The sequence below is a fragment of the Pygocentrus nattereri genome, chromosome 12 (assembly GCF_015220715.1).
Source record: "Pygocentrus nattereri isolate fPygNat1 chromosome 12, fPygNat1.pri, whole genome shotgun sequence".
Lineage (NCBI taxonomy): Eukaryota > Metazoa > Chordata > Actinopteri > Characiformes > Serrasalmidae > Pygocentrus > Pygocentrus nattereri.
This window is the reverse complement of record NC_051222.1, coordinates 35592435-35616376: the sequence shown is the minus strand read 5'-3', so window position 1 is coordinate 35616376 and position 23942 is coordinate 35592435. Positions and strand designations below refer to the sequence as shown.

Genomic DNA, 23942 nt, shown 5'->3' with positions numbered 1-23942 from the left:
CTCCACACGTTGGGCTGACGGCTGTAAACAAACCCATCCACTCTGACTGGTCCTAGTCTTCATCTCAAGGAATTGTGGAATGCAGGTGAGGATCAATCAGAGTGGACGGGTTTGTTTACGTCTGTCAGACAAATGTGGTGGAGATAAGAATCACATGAATACTGTATAAACACAGGTGTCCTGGTTAACACAGGGCTCATATTTAGTGTTTTATAGTCCACTGGTAGCGCTTTACTAGAACCCTGCTACTTATCACTGACATAACCATCCATAAACATGTCATAGACATGCTGTGATTATGTGTCATGACAGATTCTCTTCAGTGTAACATTATAAAATATTGTTATGTTCATTCTGGTAATTATCATGACAGACGCCGTAATGTCTGATGTTATGACAGTTTATGTCACTTACTGATTTTAGCTAAATGGACTCTAGTCAGCCTTTATGACCCCTGAACATAATCAGCCCTGAGAGTCGGTCTCAGAGCCGCTCTCCCAGCTCAGGGAACACAAATGCATGAACACGTATTCAAACAAAGTGAAGACGTTATGAACTTGAAACTAAACTGAGACTCAAACTGAGAACTAAACTGCAGCTTAACCTCAGAGTCTTCACGTCCACCACACCAGTGTAACAACTCAGAGGACATGGAGAAAGCAGGAGGTGGCTGACCGGAGGGCCACCTGGTGCAGGACAGTGGAGTTTATTAGGGCTAACCCTTTAGTGGATGCTGTGTGGCATCTGACATGGGCCACACTGTCGCGGGAAGCTTAGGGGTGTGGCCATGCAAAGGCTCTCAGGAGCCGCTCACTACTGGAATAAAGACACTTGTTATTGTTGTTATCTATTTAATTGAAATGTATTTACATATTGATTGTTTTATTGTGTTTGCTTTGGTGTGTGGTTTTAGTGGTCATCATCAGTGGCTGTTGATGACCATATCTGCTGTTTTCCCTGTGAGTCAGTAACACTGGGCTGGGCTTTTCTTGATGGCTGTTGAAGTGCCTGTTCACAATAAAGAGCATTTGCCCATAGACACATGGTTTTCACGTCTTTATTACACTGATGCTACAGTATTTTGGCTCTCCACTAATCAGACATAAAAATCAACAGAAAAACACCATCAACACGACAACATCAGCAGGAACACTGTGTTTTTCCCTCCAGATGTTCAAAGCTCAGTTAAATGCCCAAAGAGATGAGGTAAGTCAACAGTGAACACTGAAAATATACAATATCTCCCATAAAACATGAAACTATTGTACTTCTATTATCATTATGGCTATTGGTGTATCAGAGCTGATCTCAGTACAGTGTTACCCAGCTGATAGAATAAACACCATCAGATCATCTGAAGAACACAGTGACTGATCTGCTGCAGGTTCAACACCATTTTTAACAATTTTAACAATCAATACAATTTAACACAGCTTTTTATTTCATAACCACAACGTTCAGTTTACTGTGTTCACACTGAGATTCATGTATAAAACTGCTCCATCTGTTTAAACTGATACAGCTTCATTACTTCACTCTGCCAGCCTGATGGTTAGTAAACTAAAGGCTGCACAGCTCGAGAGAACAAAACACTTTATAATTACTCCACAATTTAGAGGAAAAGCTTTTCATCACAAACCAATTATTTATAAAATCTGTTTTATCCACATTTTACTGCACATCTCTAAGATCTTTCTCTTTTCCGCTTTTACCAGTTTCTCCATTCAGGAGTCTGTTCAGTGTCTGTACTGTCACTTTAGAGAAGTAGGTTTGTCATCACTGGTCTCTGGATGTCTGTCTGGACTTTGTGATTCACAGGAAGAGGGCGCTGTTTTTTCTGCTGTGGGAAATTAGGACGTGAACCATTTTAATGTTCAGGTGCAGTCATATATTTTATTAGAGGTAAGAAAATATGAAGACTGAAAAATTAAAAATTCAAAAAACACTTTAAACACATTTGACACTCATATATAAACAGTGTTATCTTTTTTAAGTTCATGTGTTTAATGGGCTCTATTGGGAAGAGTTGTGTAAATGCAAAACATTTTGAGGATTGAACAAGAAATCAGTTCCTTTGCAGAAATGAGCTGAATATGAACCATTTTTACAAGGCTGCATATTTTAGTATATTTTATTAAACAAAAATGCACAATCATGAACAGACAGAGATGCAGAGCTGAGCTCCACCCAGCATGTGAATGTGGTGACAACACAATGCAGATCACTAACAGCCTCACACTGAGCTCAACATACTGAGAATAAGAGCTGATACACAACATTTATATCAGAATGATTTCAGCTCTTAGCATTTCATACTCTACATAGAGAAAACACTCTGCACTAAATCACACAGAGATGATTATATTTACAAAGTAGGAAACGCTTTTCACATTCTAGCAGATATTTATAAAAAGTAAAAATGAGTGGTTACAATATGAGGCATTCATATAAATATTCATCATAAGGAACGAAATTCATTGTAATAAAAAATGAGAAGAATCTACACAGAATAATGACTAAAATAGAGATGCAAAATACATCTGTAGTTTTGTGTCTGTCATGGAAATCGTGACAGCAGAACAAATGACAGGTGTTGAATAAGTGATAGTATTTATTTAGGAAATGAAAGTGTGACAGACCAGAGAGTGAAGAGATGAGAGTGCACTCTGAGGCGGTCACCCTTACAGAGGGCTTTATACCCTAAACTAGGTGTTGACGAGATACCAAATAAGGGGAGGTTTGACCGCTGTTGTTATCAGTCTTCAGCAGGTTATGAAGACATGCAGCATCTTCTGGTCAGGCTGTACATGCATGACCAGTGCTGCCCTGACTGAATATCTTATGAAAGCAGAAGTTCTGGGGGTGTAGGACAGGTGACCGAGGTCAATCGCTATATGAGGATCCTGCTTTATGTATCTAGGCAGCTAAGCTCGTCTATCAGTCAGAGGACAGGGTGTTTTGCCCATGACTTTTGGCCTGTACATAGTCTTACACTCTGCAAGCAATAAAGCAAATACATGGAATTAATACAGTTTCCATAACACATCTTGGCAGGAGCCGAGTTTAAAAGCTAAAGTAGAGAGATCATCATGTTTTGTAGAAGAAGAACTGATACAGACTCAGACATTCAAATCCACTGTACATGGAGTTTATCACCTTCTCTGTTACTGAGGATCACAGTTTAATGTGTAGAACTCACTGGTAGATTTTCGTACTCAGGAGACCTGCACCAAGGATCCAGAGCTGTGTACGTGTCATCAAGAGAGCTGGACTGAGGGTCCAAAGCTGCGTATGTGTCTTCAAGAGAGCTGGACTGAATAGCCTGTGTGAGGGAAAGAGGGAATGAAGCAGAGGAGGAGAAATGAAGACTCCGTTTAGTGTCTGAGGTATGAGTTCTTCACAGATCTAGAGGGAGGATTTGTGAGGAGACACTTACTGCAAGTGTGTGGTACACATCATCAGAGGACCTGGCTGTGGGCTGAAGAGCTGTGTACGTGTCGTCCTGAGCATTAGGGTCAGCATTCTGGACAGAGGATGAGTAGAGAAGGTATAGAGAGCCTGAAGGAGTTTAGGAATCATCACTGCTTTAATAATTTTCTGTTTGAAACAAATCATCTCCATCATGATTTACTGGCTGAAACCAAAAGGTAAGGAGCTCAGAACAGCACCTTGGACAGCACCCTCCCCTTCTCACAGCTCCATCCTAAAACACTCAGTCCTACACTACCCAAGAGCTTTGGGTAGCACTTTATCTTCCAGTGACTTTTTATGAAAACAGTGCAACTCAAATGAACAAAGAGCAGTTACATTGTTCAGATTATGAATATCACTGCTGTTCTGACATGCAGTTACACTGAGTCACATTACAAGACAAGATCAAGACGAGAGCCTCGGACAGTTTTGTTGTCATGTTTTAAAGATTATAATGTTTTTTATGTGCTATTCTTTATTTTACTCTATTGTACCTGTACTAAAACCGAAACACCAGTGCTTTTAGAATAGTTGTATGTTTAGGTTTTAAGGTTAATTACTTTTCTTAAGTCTTAGTTCAGAATAATTTTGAAATCTTGTATTTCAATGAACTCAAATCTATCTTGACCGGCCGTTCAGTCTATAGTGATACTGTTAGAAAACTCCGTAATGTATGGGGCGTGTAGGCCAGACACACATACATAGAAGCTTTAATAGGGTCAACCCAAACCTCAGCCACCACAGGCAGGAGTCAACCAGGCAGGTAAGCACAAGAAAGTTTCACAGCAAACAACAAGCAAGCAAAAACCTTTTCAACCACAGGACTAACAAAGAAAAGAGGCTCAGCACTCAGACCACCAACACAGAGACGTTACAGTCTAACAGCCTAAACACAGGAGTTAATGAAGGGGTTTGAATTATTCCCTGAAATAACTACAGGTGTGTGTAATGAAGGAGGTGTGGAGCCAGGAAGGAGCTGGAGCTGTAATGAGCCATTCCAGATTGGGCATGTCCCAAAGGGGGGAGGGGGGCACGGTGACAACATTAACACTTGTCTGATGATCAAAAGCCTCCAAAGCAGGTATATGTCCCAAATGGCTCCACAGTAAAGAGGCTGAGTGGAGAGAAAACATGACCACAGAAGTAAAGTGTTGATTCTGAGCTCATTGCACTTTTAACAGCCTTACTCTGTCAGTCACTCCATCAGGGTGGAGCCACAGAGCTCTGAGCAGAAGAGAGGCTTCATCAGAGATCAGTGCAGTGAGGAGAACCGACACTTTATACAGTCATATGATGGAGGTCCACCAGAAACCGAGCTCTAAGGGACTTTTGAACACAGTTGTACTGTTTAAACTGTTAATTTATTCTGACAAATGGACTCGTTTTCCCAGCAGAACACAGAATAAATTATTCCAGCACTGCTGTCAATGTTTAAAATGCTTTGTAACTCCAGCTGTGGGACTTTTTAAAGTGCCTTATTTACACTGATGCCAATAGCTGAGAAACCTCACCATGGTTTAGACTAATTACTCATGTAAAGGATGCCTGTACAAAGTAGAAGTGATTAAATGGAGTTAAGAATGGTTAAAGTAGTGTTATTAAGCAGCTATAATACTGTAATAACATTGTATTTACACACTTGGAGAAAACAGCAGTCTGATTACCTAAAGAAAATTATGGATGAGTTTTATTGGTTGTTACTGAGACACATTCCATACTTTAGTAAACCCCATGTAGTGACAGTACAGAGTGATGATACAGCGTTTTTAAAATAGAATATAATTCAATATTTACAGATCAGCAAATATAGCACAAATATGAAGCTGCATTTCTCACCTCATCGTCATGTGTATCTGAAGATCTTTTCTTCCTGGAGATCCTGATGGACAAAACAATGAATCCATTCTAATCACTTCTAATTACTCTGAAAATCTACTTTTATCTGTTCACACATCACTAATAACCCCAAACAAGTTACTTTGTTACACTGTAGGAAGATTTGTGCTGCATTTCACTGACCAGCAGATGCAGATTAGGACAGTAATAAGGAGAAAAGCTCCTCCTCCCACTGCAAACCAGACTGCAGACCAACTCTGACCTGCAGAAAAGATCATTAATATCAATTTAATCTGTCATTACTGTAAAAGTGAACACAGAGAAACAGCGTTTATCTCATTATTCACCACCTACTCTTAACAGTGACCATCACAGTTCCATTCAGAGCTCCATGATCATTCTGAGCTTCACAGTAGTACAGTCCAGTGTGGTCAGCAGTGATGTTGATGATGCTGTAACTCTGTCCAGAGCCTACAGGTGAGGTTTCACCTTCTTTAAACCAGGTGTAGATCTTCACAGGTGGGTTTCCATCACTGCTACAGGTCAGAGTCACTGAACTGCCCTCCACTATTTCACCAGAGGGACTGATGGACACTGAGACCCTCTTTGGAGGATCTACAACAGGCGAGATAAAAAGACATCTATAATGAGATTCACTAAGCCAAATATAAGAGATTAAAAAGATGAGCTACTTACAAAGAAGATTAATCTGCACAGCAGTGGATCTTCTCTCTCCATAATCATTCTGACTCTGGCATGTGTATTCTCCACTGTCCTCAGATCTGATGTTAGGAAAGCTATAGGTTTTTCCTTCTCCTACTGATGTTGATCCCTTAAACCAGGAGAAGATCTTCACAGGTGGGCTTCCATCACTGCTGCAGGTCAGAGTCACTGAACTGCCCTCCACTATTTCTCTAGAGGGACTGATGGACACTGAGACCCTCTTTGGAGGATCTACAACAGGCGAGATAAAAAGACATCTATAATGAGATTCCCTAAGCCAAATATAAGAGATTAAAATGATGAGCTACTTACAAAGAACATTAATCTGCACAGCAGTGGATCTTCTCTCTCCATGATCATTCTGACTCTGGCATGTGTATTCTCCACTGTCCTCAGATCTGATGTTAGGAATGCTGTAGGTTTTTCCTTCTCCTACTGATGTTGATCCCTTAAACCAGGAGAAGATCTTCACAGGTGGGCTTCCATCACTGCTGCAGGTCAGAGTCACTGAACTGCCCTCCACTATTTCTCTAGAGGGACTGATGGACACTGAGACCCTCTTTGGAGGATCTACAACAGGCGAGATAAAAAGACATCTATAATGATATTCCCTAAGCCAAATATAAGAGATAAAAATGATGAGCTACTTACAAAGAACATTAATCTGCACAGCAGTGGATCTTCTCTCTCCATGATCGTTCTGACTCTGGCATGTGTATTCTCCACTGTCCTCAGATCTGATGTTGGGAATGCTGTAGGTTTTTCCTTCTCCTACTGATGTTGATCCCTTAAACCAGGAGAAGATCTTCACAGGTGGGTTTCCATCACTCCTGCAGGTCAGAGTCACTGAACTGCCCTCCACTATTTCACCAGAGGGACTGATGGACACTGAGACCCTCTTTGGAGGATCTACAACAGGCGAGATAAAAAGACATCTATAATGAGAAACGCTAAGCCAAATATAAGAGATTAAAATGATGAGCTACTTACAAAGAAGATTAATCTGCACAGCAGTGGATCTTCTCTCTCCATGATGATTCTGACTCTGGCATGTGTATTCTCCACTGTCCTCAGATCTGATGTTGGGAATGCTGTAGATTTTTCCTTCTCCTACTGATGTTGGTCCCTTAAACCAGGAGAAGATCTTCACAGGTGGGTTTCCATCACTCCTGCAGGTCAGAGTCACTGAACTGCCCTCCACTATATCAGCAGAGGGACTGATGGACACTGAGACCCTCTTTGGAGGATCTACAACAGACGAGATAAAAATACCTTCATAATGAGATTCACTAAGCCAAATATAAGAGATTAAAATGATGAGCTACTTACAAAGAACATTAATCTGCACAGCAGTGGATCTTCTCTCTCCATGATGATTCTGACTCTGGCATGTGTATTCTCCACTGTCCTCAGATCTGATGTTGGGAATGCTGTAGATTTTTCCTTCTCCTACTGATGTTGATCCCTTAAACCAGGTGTAGATCTTCACAGGTGGGTTTCCATCACTGCTGCAGGTCAGAGTCACTGAACTGCCCTCCACTATTTCACCAGAGGGACCGATGGACACTGAGGCCCTCTTTGGAGGATCTACAACAGGCGAGATAAAAAGACATCTATAATGAAATTCACTAAGTCAAATATAAGAGATTAAAATGATGAGCTACTTACAAAGAACATTAATCTGCACAGCAGTGGATCTTCTCTCTCCATGATCATTCTGACTCTGGCATGTGTATTCTCCACTGTCCTCAGATCTGATGTTAGGAATGCTGTAGGTTTTTCCTTCTCCTACTGGTTTTGATCCCTTAAACCAGGTGTAGATCTTCACAGGTGGGTTTCCATCACTGCTGCAGGTCAGAGTCACTGAACTGCCCTCCACTATTTCACCAGAGGGACTGATGGACACTGAGACCCTCTTTGGAAGATCTAGATGATTATAATAATTACATGATTTGTATTTGAAGGTTTGGATATTAAACCTGAAACATTTATTAAATATTTAATATCTTGCTTAATTTATGCAAACACTGCTATTAAATAAGACCACAAACTGTAAACAAGCCCAGAAAACCAGGATACATTTTTAAAGTCCTACATTTATTTTAAAAACTAAAAAAAAGAGTTAAACTCACATCTGACTCTGAGGCTGTGAGCAGTAGAGCGGAGGTGTTGAGATCCTCCTACAGCACAGCTATAACTGCCTGCATCCTCACTGCTGACCGTCTGCAGGTGGAGCTGGTTGTTCTTGATGGTCTTTGTGGTTAAAGGACGTCCATTTTTGTACCAGATGAATGGGTCAGTCAGACTGCAGGTGGTCTTACATGTCAGATCTGCTGTTTGTCCCTCTGTCACTTCTTCAGGAGCTTCTACATGGAGCTCTAAGACAATAAGAGGAACATCAGATTAGAAGGGAAAAGCTGTAAAGTCAGTGAACCTCATTCATGAAAGTCAGCAATGAGTGTAGAAACCAGAGCAGATGAAACTAAACTGAGTGATGTTTGATCTTCTCTGCTTCTCATTCAGGAAACTGTTGTACATCAGAACAAGCAGCGATTTGAGTGCAGCTCATAAATCAGCTTCACTTCATAGAAACAAGTGATCGCCTTATTTACATATTATTTGCATAATCAGCCCCATAACTACATAAAATACCAAGTGTGTCCTGCAGATGAAATGATGGAGAATCAACCAAACTAAAATACTCAGCAGCTCATTAGTCATCAGTGGAGTTTGAGGTAGAGTAGAGAAAGCTTTGAAATCTTTATATTGTTGAAACTACAATGATTTAAAAGAATAAAATATGAAAAGGACAAGATTTAGCCGTTGTTCCAGCTGGGAAAGTGATGTTATTGTTCAGTGTGATTAATTTTATAAAACACCGACTGCTCCAGTGATAATATTGCAGTATATGAGACTCTACTGTACTCAGTGAACTCTGTTCTGTACATTTTACTCTAATATTAATCAGTAATGAGCTCATTTTCAGTTCAGATCATCTAGATCCCGAGTGGAGCTACCGCCTAAATGCTGGCCGTGTTATCAGGAGATCACGAGGTCGATTCCTGGTGATGCTACAGCCGTCAGTAGCTGGGAGTCCAAGAGAGCACAATTGGCCTCGCTCTGTCTGGGTGGGTAGGGTGGTTCCTTCTTATCCCCCCATCACTCAATGTAATGCTAGTCAGAGCAGGTGTCTGTTAGGTGATGTAGCAGCTCTGGCAGTCGGCGATTTCTGAGATGAAGCCTGTGTTTGCCTTCATATTGATCTTCTCTGCTTCTCATTCAGGAAACTGTTGTACATCAAAACAAGCAGTGATTTGGGTGCAGCACATAAATCAGCTTCACTTCATAGAAACAATCATCTGAGTGTCTCCCAAAAGAAGCGGTAGATGGTTTCATAAAGCCTGTGCTGCCTTTACCCTCCTAGCGTTGGAACTAGCAGTGGGAATTGGAAACAACTAAATTCAAGAGAAAAATTGAATAAAAATCCACAAAATAAAATAAAATCTTCATCGAGTCTGGAACATATTTATAGATCATGCTTACATCTCCTTTTTATTTTTTTATTTACCTTCTGCACTGTGTAATACTTTCATTTTAAACAGAGAAACAGACACAGATTTTAAAATGTTAAATGTGTAACTCGTCTTCAGTGAAGTTACCATGACCCAGTTCCAGCAGTGACCATGTGTGTTATTTATAACATTTGATGAATAATTGATTTTAACTTTAACTTAAGTTCTTTAATTCAGTAACTAAATAATAAGACTGTAATTTAAAGGATCAATAATTAGTCCTGGATTTGACGAGGAGAGGATCAGAAAGAAACTGAGCAGATGAACTGAATGAGGAGTAAGACCAGATAAAATGATGTAGGAGTGAATCAGAACAGAAGCTGAACATCATTAGAGCAGATTAATAAAATCAGTGATGATAAAACAACATGAATATTCAGAGCAGTCATGAATAAACATTACTCTGAATCCAGAGCTGTGTCTTATAGCTGGACAATGGGATGATTAACTCACCTGTAACTCTGAGCTGAACTCCAGGTTTACCTGTCCATCTTTCTTTTTCTTCATTTGTTATGATTCTGAAGCAGAACTGATGTTCATCCTTCTTCATCACATCACTCAGTTTGAGGGAGAAGTGTTTCTGTTCAGTGAAAAATTCGACTCTGCCTGAATAATCTGGGTCTTTCCTCAGATCAGTCGGCTCCACCCCTGTGTGTTTACCCCAGAAAGTCTTTGTCACTGTGAGACCTTCTGGGTGAGTAAAAGTTCCGTTCATAAACACTGTGGATCCTTTTAAAGCACAGATTTCCCGTTGGCTGTACTTCACACTCCACTCTGTTCCAAAAGCTCCTGAAACATATGATGCATGAAAGAGCTGATTACAGAGTCTGGAGTCCATAAGACAGTCAGAGTTACTGTAGCTTACAGCTTCACTTCTCTCCTCTCCAACTCCAGCAGCTACTCTACACCACTGAGCTGATTCTGAGAGAAACCACAACAAACACTGACTCACCAGCAGTCATGAGCATGAAGACCAGAGGAAGAGGAGGAGCCATTTTCAATGACCTCATCCCAGCAGCCTAGATGAGATTTTTAGTTAATGACAGTTAAACTAAATGTTTCTACATCTGTATCTAAAGTCCTTCAAAACTCCAGAACTTTTTAAATTTTCATAAATGTGAGTTATTGTAACCTGATGGTAAAGAAAAAGAGCTTCTTATGTTTTGAAAACTGTGATTTAACTGACATTTCTGAGCATCTATGACCACTAGGTTCTTCACAAGGGAAGGTCTACACTGATCAAGCTATTCTACCCCCTACAGTGCAGATTTAAGGCATCACAATTTGTTCCCCAGCCAAAAACAGGACTCAGCAAACATTTTCTCCCCAATATATATATATATATATATATATATATATATATATATATTTTTTTTTTTTTTTTTTACTTCTTAAGCATTGCATGATTAAATATGTTCTCCAGACTTTCCCCCAAAACAATCCCACCTGAGTCAATATAGATCAACTGAACATCTTTGAAATTGAAATGGTAGAAATATCGATCTAAACACAAACACCTAAATATTCTCTGTATCTTTTTCATAAACTAATAACATCTACTGAACTAAAGAAATCATCTTACCATTCTATAACGAGGCTCCTCTTCAACGTCCAGATGAGAAATGGTGAGAACAGAGACGGTGCTGAGAGGATGAACAAGATGTGGTTAAAGTAAGTAGACAGATGAAACTCCCAGAGTTATTAATACACTCGTTCCTCTTATAGAAAATATGTGGTCGTCTGAGCGGCAGCAAGACATGACCTTTACCTTAAACATCTACAAAATCTACATCTATTAGATGTACTGATGAGTGAAGATCAATCGGGTTAAAGTGGTTTAATGAAGTAAAGTTTCTCTGCTTCTCTGTCTGCCCAGGTGGTAGAAAAACACTGGACTTTCCCTTTCCCTCCTTTCTTTCAGGCTAATCAATAGATAGTCCAGTGGTTTTATTGTAACTTCCACTGTTATTTTTTCGTACTTTTTTGGTTAGCATGTTAGCTGGTTCATTACTTTGAGATTTTGCGTATTAGCACCTAAGCTACAACTTCAGTTTGCAGTTAGCCCGTTCCCAGATAAGGGGGGTAACATGGATTAAGATGGCAAAGGATCTGCACAGGTGAACTCCACAGGAGAAACAGCAACTCGAGAAACAAGCACTGAATCAAGGTGGTGACCTGACACAAGAGCTGTACAGTGAATCACCACCAGACAAGCAGCAGCTGGGGAAGCCGGCACCGGATCTGGGTGTGGAGCCACAGAAGTGAACCAGCACTTAAGCAGCGTGGAGGAGTGAAACAGGAGGAGGCTCTGGATCTCTCCTGCCACTGAGGACATCGCTGCCAGCCCTCCTGCCCCCAACAACAATGCTGTGACCTGCAGCCACAAAGCACATCGCTGCAGGTCTGCCTGCCTCTATGCACACCACTTCTGTGTCTCCAGACCTTCACATGGCTGCTGTTTCAGCAGATTTGCTCATGGCTAACATCTCTCCTGACCTGCCCATGATCTCAATGTCTCCTGATCTGCCCGTCTTCTCAGTGTTTCCTGACCTACCTGAGGTCCCTGTGTGTCCTAAATGATTAATCTCTATATGACCAGTTCCTGCACTCCAGACTGTCTCCAGTCCTGAATTCCTGAGTAGGAACAATGCAGATTCCATTCCGGCTGTGATGATGATGTTGTTCTTTTGGATGAATCACATGGTTGCCTCCAGTGCTCACTGGAGCAGTTTGCAGCTGAGTGTGAAGCGGTTGGTATGTAAATCAACACCTCCAAGTCTGAGTCCATGGTTTTAGCCTGGAAAAGGATGGCATGCCCACTCCAGGTAAGGGGAAAGGAACTGCCCCAGGTGGAGCAGTTTAAGTATATCGGTGTCTTGCTCACGAGTGATGGGAAGAGGGATTGTAAGATCGGCCGCAGGTGCGGCCGCAGGTGCGGCCACTGTGCGGTCACTGTACCGGACTGTAGTGGTGAAGAGGGAGCTGAGCCATAAGACAAAGCTGTCTGTTTACCGGTGGGTCTACATCTCGACCCTCACCTATGGTCATGAGCTGTGGGTAATGACCGAAAGAATGAGATCGCGAATACAAGCAGCGGAAATGAGCTTTCTTCGCAGGGTGGCGGGCTACAAACTATTTGATAGGATGAGGAGCTCGTGCCATCCATGAGGAGCGCAGAGTAGAGCTGCTACTCCTCCACATTGAGAGGAGCCAGCTGAGGTGGCATCTGATTCGGGATAAGGCCCCGGGGTCGTCCTAGAACCCGCTGGAGGGATTACATCTCCAAGTTGGCCTTTGAGCGGCTTGGGGTCCCTGGGAATGAGCTGGAGGAAGTTGCAGGAGACAGGGTCATCTGGGATTCTCTGCTCTCTCGACTGCAACCGAGACCTTATCTGGATTAAGCAGTCGACGATGATGATGATGATGACAGCAGCCCCAGTTGGCACATTTGTGGTCTAATGGTCCTCATGTGTATGCCCAAAACAATTATGAAGCCCATTTCTTATTTTCTCATCTGTAAATTGGGTGCACCCAGCTGCCTCAGTGCATTTGGCATAGATCACATTGATACTGACTAAGCAGCAGCCATTTTCCCCCTTACTCTTTCATGCAGAGCATTCTAATAAAGCAGCAGTACAAGGATCCACCTGACACTCAGACAGTATTTGCAGAGAGTTTAGAGTAATAACATGGAATTGATTCAAAGTGAATTTGTGTCTGAATGTCCCTGTGGTCTGTTTGTAGCCTAAAGCTGCTGGGGTTCTCATAGCATGTCTGAGGTTACTGAGGCTGCTTATTTTGAAACAAGCACATATGTGTCATTGACTTTAGCCCCGCCTGGGTGTAGATGATGTCATATTCTCTGAAAGTATGAGATGAACCCCAGCAATGGCAGCACACATCTTTCTGGGTTCTACTTTTAGAACTGCACTCATGATGACAGGCGTCTGATATGCTGATTAACTTAAATGTTCATCTTTGCCTATAGTTACTGACTTTCAAAAGGGACATGACATATGCCATGCTTGACATAGTTTAGGCTGTTTCCTAGGAGCCCAACCTTGTTCCTGGGAATCTACTGCATATATAGTTCCATTTCAGTGCACCTGGCGTTGATAAGTAGTAGTTGTTGCTGTAGTAGTAGTAGTATTAGTAGTAGTAGTAGTAGTAGTAGTAGTAGTAGTAGTAGCAGCAGTAGTAGTAGTAGTAGTAGTAGTAGTAGTAGTAGTAGTAGTAATGCAAAGTCATGAAACCAGTTTGTTTTATTGTATGGTACATTTTCATTATGCTCCATTGACCTGGCACAGAAGATGCAGCTCCAGCACAGATAGAGCAATCTGAAAAGCCGGTACTGGAACAGGCAGGGAGCAGCCTATGAAGCCAGCACTAAAACATTATGGCCAGCCAGCACAGAAGCTGCAAAAGCGACCACCACAGGAAGAGCAGCAGCTCAGGAATTGGGCCAGAATCAGCACAGAAGGTCACCATTTGGACCAGAAAAGAAAATTATTGGAACAGTGAGCTTGCTGGGACTGAACACCTCCAACTGGATCCTGGCTTTTCTGACTGGGAGACCTCAGTTTGTCAGGACTGGCAACACCACCTTCGACAGTGCCACACTGAACACTGGGACATTTCCAGGGTTGTGTGCTGAGGCCTATTCAAACTGCTTTCTCATGACTGTGCTGTGAAGCATTGCTGAAACCACATCCTCTCATTTCCTGATTATGCTACAGTGGTGGTAGAACAATGACGAGTGAGCATCAGGGATGGAGCAGGTATATGCTGATGCAGAGAGACAATATGTCTTTTAATGGTTAAATGAGGTTAAATGAATAACTATTGACTTCAGCAGGACTCACAGTGATCACTCTCCACTGCACATCAATGGAACAACTGTGGAGAGAGTCAGAAGCTCCAAGTTCCATGAACTTCACATCATTGATGGCCTTGGACTCTTAACAACACCTGACTAGCTGAAAAAGCCCAGCTGCATCTTGACCTCCAACAATGGAGTACATGATGACCAGCTGTTTCACTGTCTGTATGGTACCTGCACTGTCTCAGGCCGTAGAATCCCACTGCAGATTGTGAGGACAGCTGAGAAGATCATCAGGGTGTCTTTACCCATCAACACCTCCTATCACAAACTCTGCATCCACAAGACCGCCAGCATTGTGGATGACCCCTCCCACCTCTGTCATGGACTCTTGATCATCCTGCTTTCTGGCAGAAGGTACCAGAGTATCTGTTATACCAACAGACCCTGCAACAGCCTCTTCCCTGAGGCAGTCAGACTACTGAACACACTAATGTAGACTGATCACACAGGCCTTAGTCATCACTGCACACCTGCACTTTGACTTCTTTAAGTCTTAATCTTTTAATGCTGCTATTTGACCCCAATTCATTTATATTCTTTTACCGTCCTGTCTAGTTACGTCATGTGTGTTTGCCGTATGCATTTATTGTCTGGTAGATTTATTGTATATTCTGCACTTGTTCCACACTGTTGTGTATCTGCACCTTGTGTAGTCCTGTGTTATGTGCTCCTGATTTGTGATGCACCGTGTGGCCTGACAAATAACTTTTAATTTAATAGCATAAAACTAATGGATCTACATTTTAAAAGTATGTTTGTGTCTACATGTTCCTGTGGCCTGTTGGTAGTATCCAGTTTGGCTACTGCTGCTGGGGTTCTCACAGCATGTCTGAGGTTACTGAGAGTGCACATTCATATGTGGTTGTAACCACGTTTGGTTGTAGATGAGACGTTGTAGGAGGAAGTAGTATATTAATGCGCTGGGGTATTTTTATTGAGCATGAGAACTTTTAAGTGGTGACCACATGTAGATTAAAATACGTCCGTGCTGCCTGTGTTCTCACCATTTGTCATGAAGACGCTGATGATGAGCCTCATTAAAGGACGGTAAGATCATTTCTTCATGTTAAAGTGTTCATTCTCTATTATAATCATATAAATAGCTTTAGAATTGTTAGAAATATGTATTCAGAACCTGGCGGCATGGTGGTGCGGTGGGTAGCGCTGTCTCCTCACAGCAAGAAGGGCCTGGGATCAATTCCCTGGCCTGGTGACCAGGGTCCTTTGTGTGGAGTTGCATGTTCTCCCCGTGTCTGCGTGGGTTTCTTCTGGGTACTCCGGTTTCCTCCCATAGTCTAAAGACATGCAGTCAGGCCAATTGGACGTGCTAAGTTGCCCCTACGTGTGAATGTTATCTGTCTGTCTGCCCTGCGATGGACTGGCCACCTGTCCAGGCTGTATCCTGCCTTCCACCCAGTGACCACTGGGATAGGCTCCAGCACCCCCAAAAGAGATCTGCTACTCAGTGACACCTTCCAGGTTTGTCCAGGGCTACTGGCTTTAGAGGGAGTCCAAAATAAATGGGTTCCATTTGTGCAAAATCTTTGTTTTGAGTGGTCAAACATTCGTATACAGAAAAATGTACATTTTTAAACTTCATATAACATTTCAGTTCAACACTTACACATTTAGATGCTTTTCAACTGTTACAGGACTTTCTAAAAGAGTCTTGTGTGTGTTCTTGATCTGATCAGCTGATCAGCTTGCCAAGCATTTGGCGCTCAGTAGGAGTAATGCCAACTAGACAGCACTCAGCAGCAGAAACGCCAAACAACAAGCACTCAGTAGAAGTAATGCCAACCAATTAGCACTCAGTAGAAATAATGCCAACCAATTAGCACTCAGTAGAAATAATGCCAACCAATTAGCACTCAGTAGAAATAATGCCAACCAATTAGCACTCAGTAGAAATAATGCCAACCGATTAGCACTTACTAGCAGTAATGCCATCCAATCAGTACTCAATAGCAGTAACACCAGCCAATTAGCACCCAATAGAAGTAATGCCAACTGATCATCACTTAGTAGAAGTAATGACAACCAAACAATCAATAAAGTTGAATCTATCTATCTATCTATCTATCTATCTATCTATCTATCTATCTATCTATCTATCTATCTATCTAGCAGTAACGCTAACCAATCAGTTCTCAGTAGTTGTATTGCTAACCAATTAGTTCTCAGTAGCAGTATTGCTAACCAATCAGCTCTCAGTAGCAGTAAGGCTAACCAATCAGCTCTCAGTAGCAGTAAAGCTAACCAATCAGCTCTCAGTAGCAGTATTACTAACCAATTAGCTCTGGGTAGCAGTGATGCTAACCAATCAGCTCTCAGTAGAAGTAACACTAACCAATCAGCACTCAGTAGCAGTAACACTAACCAATCAGCTCTCAGTAGCAGTAACTCTAACCAATCAGCTCTCAGTAGCAGTAACGCTAACCAATTAGCTCTAAGTAGCAGTAATGCTAACCAATCAGCCCTCAGTAGCAGTAACGCTAACCAATCAGCCCTCAGTAACAGTATTGCTAACCAATCAGCTCTCAGTAGCAGTAACACTAACCAATCAGCTCTCAGTAGTTGTATTGCTAACCAATCAGTGCTCAGTAGCAGTATTGCTAACCAATTAGCTCTCAGTAGCAGTAACGCTAACCAATCAGCCCTCAGTAGCAGTAACGCTAACCAATCAGCCCTCAGTAACAGTATTGCTAACCAATCAGCTCTCAGTAGCAGAAACACTAACCAATCAGCACTCAGTAGCAGTAAAGCTAACCAATCAGCTCTCAGTAGCAGTATTACTAACCAATTAGCTCTGGGTAGCAGTGATGCTAACCAATCAGCTCTCAGTAACAGTAACACTAACCAATCAGCACTCAGTAGCAGTATTGCTAATCAATCAGCTCTCGGTAGCAGTAACACTAACCAATCAGCTCTCAGTAGCAGTAACGCTAACCAATCAGCTCTCAGTAGCAGTAACGCTAACCAATTAGCTCTAAGTAGCAGTAATGCTAACCAATCAGCTCTCAGTAGTTGTATTGCTAACCAATCAGCGCTCAGTAGCAGTATTGCTAACCAATCAGCTCTCAGTAGCAGTATTACTAACCAATTAGCTCTGGGTAGCAGTGATGCTAACCAATCAGCTCTCAGTAACAGTAACGCTAACCAATCAGCACTCAGTAGCAGTATTGCTAACCAATCAGCTCTCAGTAGCAGTATTACTAACCAATTAGCTCTCAGTAGCAGTATTGCTAACCAATCAGCCCTCAGTAACAGTATTGCTAACCAATCAGCTCTCAGTAGCAGAAACACTAACCAATCAGCACTCAGTAGCAGTATTGCTAATCAATCAGCCCTCAATAGCAGTGATGCTAACCAATCAGCTCTCAGTAGCAGTAACACTAACCAATCAGCTCTCAGTAGCAGTAATGCTAACCAATTAGCTCTCAGTAGCAGTAATGCTAACCAATCAGCTCTCAGTAGTTTTATTGCTAACCAATCAGCGCTCAGTAGCAGTATTGCTAACCAATCAGCTCTCAGTAGCAGTAATGCTAACCAATCAGCTCTCAGTAGCAGTAACGTTAACCAATCAGCTCTCAGTAGCAGTGAAGCTAACCAATCAGCTCTCAGTAGCAGTATTACTAACCAATTAGCTCTGGGTAGCAGTGATGCTAACCAATCAGCTCTCAGTAACAGTAACACTAACCAATCAGCACTCAGTAGCAGTATTGCTAATCAATCAGCCCTCAGTAGCAGTGATGCTAACCAATCAGCTCTCAGTAGCAGTAACACTAAACAGTCAGCTCTCAGTAGCAGTAACGCTAACCAATTAGCTCTCAGTAGAAGTATTGCTAACCAATCAGCCCTCAGTAGCAGTGATGCTAGCCAATCAGCTCTCAGTAGCAGTAATGCTAACCAATCAGCCCTCAGTAGCAGTGATGCTAGCCAATCAGCACTCAGAAGCAGTATTACTAACCAGTTAGCTCTGGGTAGCAGTGATGCTAACCAATCAGCTCTTAGTAGCAGTAACACTAACCAATCAGCATTCAGTAGCAGTATTGCTAATCAATCAGCCCTCAGTAGCAGTGATGCTAACCAATCAGGACTCAGTAGCAGTGATGCTAACCAATCAGCTCTCGGTAGCAGTAACACTAACCAATCAGCTCTCAGTAGCAGTGATGCTAATCAATCAGCTCTCAGTAGCAGTAACACTAACCAATCAGCACTCAGTAGCAGTATTGCTAACCAATCAGCTCTCAGTAGCAGTAACACTAACCAATCAGGACTCAGTAGCAGTATTGCTAACCAATCAGCCCTCAGTAGCAGTGATGCTAACCAATCAGCTCTCGGTAGCAGTAACACTAACCAATCAGCTCTCAGTAGCAGTGATGCTAATCAATCAGCTCTCAGTAGCAGTAACACTAACCAATCAGCACTCAGTAGCAGTATTGCTAACCAATCAGCCCTCAGTAGCAGGGACGCAAACCAATCAGCCCTCAGCAGCAGTAACGCTAACCAATCAGCCCTCAGCAGCAGTAACGCTAACCAATCAGCTCTCAGTAGCAGTAGTGCTAACCAATCAGCTCTCAGTAGCAGTGACGCTAACCAATGAGCTCTCAGTAGCAGTAACGCTAACCAATCAGCTCTCAGTAGCAGTGACGCCCACCAATCAGCTCTCGGTAGCAGTGACGCCCACCAATCAGCTCTCAGTAGCAGTAACTCTAACTAATCAGCCCTCAGTAGCAGGGACGCCAACCAATCAGCCCTCAGTAGCTGTAACGCTAACCAATCAGCTCTCAGTAGCATGAATGCTAACCAATCAGCTCTCAGTAGCAGTAACGCTAACCAATCAGCTCTCAGTAGCAGTAGTGCTAACCAATCAGTTCTCAGTAGCAGTGACGCTAACCAATCAGCTCTCAGTAGCAGTGACGCTAACCAATCAGCTCTCAGTAGCAGTAGTGCTAACCAATCAGCTCTCAGTAGCAGTAGTGCTAACCAATCAGCTCTCAGTAGCAGTATCACTGACCAATCAGCTCTCAGTAGCAGTAGTGCTAACCAATCAGCTCTCAGTAGCAGTAACGCTAACCAATCAGCTCTTAGTAGCAGTAACGCTAACCAATCAGCTCTCAGTAGCAGTAACACTAACCAATCAGCTCTCGGTAGCAGTGACACCCACCAATCATCTCTCGGTAGCAGTAACTCTAACCAATCAGCTCTCATTAGCAGGGACGCCAACCAATCAGCCCTCAGTAGCAGTAACGCTAACCAATCAGCTCTCGGTAGCAGTGACGCCCACCAATCAGCTCTCGGTAGCAGTGACGCCCATCAATCATCTCTCAGTAGCAGTAACTCTAACCAATCAGCCCTCAGTAGCAGGGACGCCAACCAATCAGCCCTCAGTAGCAGTAGTGCTAACCAATCAGCTCTCAGTAGCAGTGACGCTAACCAATCAGCTCTCAGTAGCAGTAACGCTAACCAATCAGCTCTCAGTGCTGCTTCTGATGGCATGATATTACTTCTGTTTTCATTACTGAAGCAGGACTTTATCTCTATCTAACGCTTTGATGGGAATAAACTTCATCCGTTACTTGTGGTTTGTGGTTTCTCTCAGAATCAGCTCAGTGCTGTAGAGTAGCTGCTGGAGTTGGAGAGGAGAGAAGTGAAGACTTCACTGCAGTGCTTAAGGTGGAACATCACTGTGATGTGAGCTGAATGATGATTTGTTTCTGAGCTGTTCTCTAATAATCTGTATCTGCAGAAAGCAGAGCCCCGCCTCCTGATGACCACTCATCCAGCGCTGAAGACTATGAGAACATGACGGTGAGTTCCAGATATTTAGATGTAACTACAAAACAACCCAACTGCAGTTCAGAGAATGTAGACAGCAAGTGCTGACGCAGATCTCACTGCTTTAAGATGAAGTGAAGAATTGATCTACTCTCCATTCTTTCACCCGTCCGTAGACAAGATCAGGATTAATCGCCCACCTTGAGTGTTTTACTGAGATTTAAATCAGTTTCATTCTTGATATTCATAAACAGACAACAGTGACGCAAAGAACGGATTAAAAAGAAAGTTTCTTTCTATTCTGTGAAGAACCAAAACTCTGATCCAGCACTGCTGCATAAAAACACTGCTGGATGAAGGATCATAACACAAACTATCCAGGACGTTTACACTGGACGCAGATTCATCAGACAGAACACAAACACACTGTGAGCTTATCAGCCAACAGCTTAGAACAGGTTCTGTGTTTTATATGTGATTTACACGTTTTACATCAATATCAGAAACTCACAGTGCCTTAAATCATGTGGCCAGAAATGTCTAGCAGGCCAACAATGTCCTCCACCTCCTGGATTGGTCTGTCCTCATACGTCTGGCCAGTCTGTCTGTGTTTTGATTTACTGCAGTGTTTAAGGTGGACCATCAGTGAAGAGCAGGTCCTGGTGTCCTGAACTGAAAAACGACCCATATCTGACCTTTTCTCTAACTCTGTTCTCAGGGCTCAGGACTCGATGCTCCGCCTCCTGATGACGGCTCATCCAGCGCTGAAGACTATGAGAACATAACCGTGAGTCCCAAACATGAACGTCTTACTACACTGTAATAACACCACAGTCCATCTACAGTCTTAGAGAAAAGAGAAATAAGTGATGACGCAGATTTTAGTTCTTTAAGATGAAGTGGATGATTTATCTACTCCCCGTTCTTCTACTGGTCACTGTTCAGGATTAAAACACTGATATTTCCTACACTAGTTCTGCATTAGTATAACTGGACAGTCCATCTCTGCGGTGACTCTGTTAAAGTGAGTGCTGTGCTGTGAGATGCTGGCACTGTTGTGCATGAAGCTGGCGGAGTAGATCAGCACTTCACTACATAGCCTGGCCTCACATGCACTGCTGTAATTATACCACACACTGTCCCAAATCTTTGATTTGTCATTGTTATTGTTAGATTTTGAGACAACTATGACACAAAACAGATAAATTAGGTTTATTTATCTTCTTAGAAATAAAGCAGCTCTGATCTAGACCTGCTGTCCATTAATAACACTGAACGAAGCATCACCTTGTGAACACCTGAAGATGACCACACTAGAAACACAAGTGTGGTCATGAAGAACAAACATAAATAAACTATAAACCTGACAGCTGGTGATTTGAGAGAACTCGCTCCACATTTTACAGGCGTGTACCTCAGTTTGAAGCCGTATCTGTAGTTCATGGTAGATTAAAATCATGGTGCCTCTAATGGAAACTTCTTACAGGCCAGCAATGCCGTTATAAACATTAGAGGAAGAGTCACACCGCTCACTGTTCTCCACCTCATGGACTAGAACAGAAACGGAGAGTCAGTGAAAATGTGTAGCAACTAGTGAAAGTGCTTCTATTGGCATTATACAAGGTTTTTCATTACAGATTACATTACAGTGTGGGGGGTAAATCTCTTAATTCTGGAGGGAATAAATATCTCTTTAAACCTGCAGCACAGCCAGAATCAGGACCTGAACCTGGATGATGGTAACCAACACTCCCAAACACAGTACCTCCCCAAACTGCTCTCACACAACCTGAACATCAACATCTCCTACTTGAAAAGGCCCCTGAAAACCTTTACTTAGTGTTTTAAGAACTAAATCCAGCCTGGTTAAGCAAGCGCAAAGCATCGTGGGCTCAGTTGAGAATTTTTAAATATGTGGTCCAGTTTGTTCACCTGGTGCTTTAATGGCTGTGAGAACTCGAGATGGTAAAGAACTCAGTTTGTCCAAAAGCTCCTGATGAGCAGATCAAGAGATGAGACATAAAAACCCTCTAATTCTCTACGAAGGCCATGAAAAGGTCATAAATTTCACTTAAATTTGAACAGAGACTTGAAAATAGAGCAGAATCTTCCACATTTTCTTCACCCGTCTTCACTTTTCTTTATTTATTAATTTTCTTCAACATACTAAACTTTTCTGTTGTTAATTTCAGGCTTAAAATGAGAAAACATCCCCGATTTTCCACGTGGTCTCAGACGTTTGGACCCCAAAAGCTCAAGATTCTCTTCTTTTAAGATGGAATTTGCATCATATGCTTCACTCAGTAATATCACTCATTAAAATGCCATCAATCTGTATCGATTCTATTAAATCCTTCTACATATTTTATTCTTGTAGCCTGTAATTTTACTGTTGTTCAGTTTTATTCAGTTCCTCTTGTTTTGTTCCTGCACTGCATTTGCCCGTTTTGATGTTGTGTCTATTTCATCATTTTATCGTTGTAATTTGATCTTAGATCATGAATATATAAAAGTTATGCACGTTAAATGTTTATTTTCTTCTTATTGTTAATTTTATGATAACTTTTATGACTATATGTGAATGTATGTGTGGATTTGCACAATAAACATCCAGTTTCTCAGAGCAGAGAAACGGCGCCCTCCACCTGTCAATTCACAAACTGCAGACAAAGACACCAGTGATGACGTCAAACCTCACAGACTCTTAAAGGGGCGGTAAAGACATTCGCTCTTTGACGTTTTTTACTACCAACTTGCTGCGATTGTTGTCTTATCATTTAGTAACAACCTGAAAATTAGCTTGTACTTTTTTTGTTAAGTACATCCTGTTACCACGATATTACTATTATTACTCAATTCTTACTGATGTGTAAAGTGAAATGCTACTTTTCTGCTTTGTGGTTTTCAGGATTGATAATATACTAAACTGTTTTTAGCAGCTAATCAGACTTGATGGAAGCATTCAATCATTGATTTGAAAACAAAGATATCTTGGTTTGACAGGTAGGGGGAGCTCTAACACCCTCTAATCAACCTACAGAGCCTCATGTAGAGAGAAAGAGAGAGACACATCCTCACCTCACCTTCATCATTTACAAAACAAACGACAGCATCTCAGACAAAACTGAGAGTATGCAGTGAATAATACAGGGCATTTTATTTTAAACTGGGGTGAAAATGGATGAAAGCTGGAAGAAACCCATCCTTCTTTATAAATGGAGCTTTATCACACACTTTCTGTGACTGTGTGAAACGGCTTTGAGAGGAAAATGACCAAACTCTTACACACACATCCAAAGATATCTGAGTAGATACAGCGAGGTGGAAATAACCTTCGCTCGCTGTTTCTTCCATCTTTCTGAACACGTTGAGCTTCCATAGTGTGTTTCACTTTAGTGAGGTCAGCCACATCCAGACATGCAGGCTGAGAGACCTCGAGGTCAGCAGGTTTAAAAGTATTTGGACAGGCTGGTGTGATACACAGACTATGCATGTACTGTAACTGGTGAAATTCCTACAGATTATATCTGGATTTTAACTCCCAGCCAACCGTCTTCCTCTCTACCACGTTGGACTGACAGCTGTAAACAAACCCATCCACTCTGACTGGTCCTAGTCTTCATCTCAAGGAATTGTGGGAATGCAGGTGAGGATCAATCAGAGTGGATGGGTTTGTT

The 23942-nt window shown here is 42.1% G+C and overlaps 1 protein-coding gene and 1 long non-coding RNA gene across 2 annotated transcripts in view; one reads left to right on the top strand and one right to left on the bottom strand.

Moving 5' to 3' along the window:
- Window positions 1-2547: 2547 nt before the first annotated feature.
- Window positions 2548-23942, bottom strand: part of LOC119264685 (B-cell receptor CD22-like) — a 32640-nt gene continuing 11245 nt past the window's right edge. The window contains exons 2-12 of the mRNA XM_037543312.1: window positions 8163-8408; window positions 7699-7956; window positions 7360-7617; window positions 7021-7278; window positions 6343-6600; window positions 6128-6261; window positions 5662-5848; window positions 5491-5569; window positions 5308-5350; window positions 3437-3523; window positions 2548-3322 (exon numbers count right to left, since the gene is read on the bottom strand). Coding sequence (XP_037399209.1) covers window positions 3182-3322; window positions 3437-3523; window positions 5308-5350; window positions 5491-5569; window positions 5662-5848; window positions 6128-6261; window positions 6343-6600; window positions 7021-7278; window positions 7360-7617; window positions 7699-7956; window positions 8163-8408 — 1949 coding nt within the window. The 3' untranslated portion in view covers window positions 2548-3181. The remainder of the gene's footprint in view (window positions 3323-3436; window positions 3524-5307; window positions 5351-5490; window positions 5570-5661; window positions 5849-6127; window positions 6262-6342; window positions 6601-7020; window positions 7279-7359; window positions 7618-7698; window positions 7957-8162; window positions 8409-23942) is intronic.
- LOC119264740 lies at window positions 15498-22641 on the top strand. The gene is made up of 4 exons (XR_005131175.1): window positions 15498-15531; window positions 20237-20298; window positions 20984-21052; window positions 22458-22641. It is a non-coding gene; the product is annotated as an uncharacterized LOC119264740 (long non-coding RNA).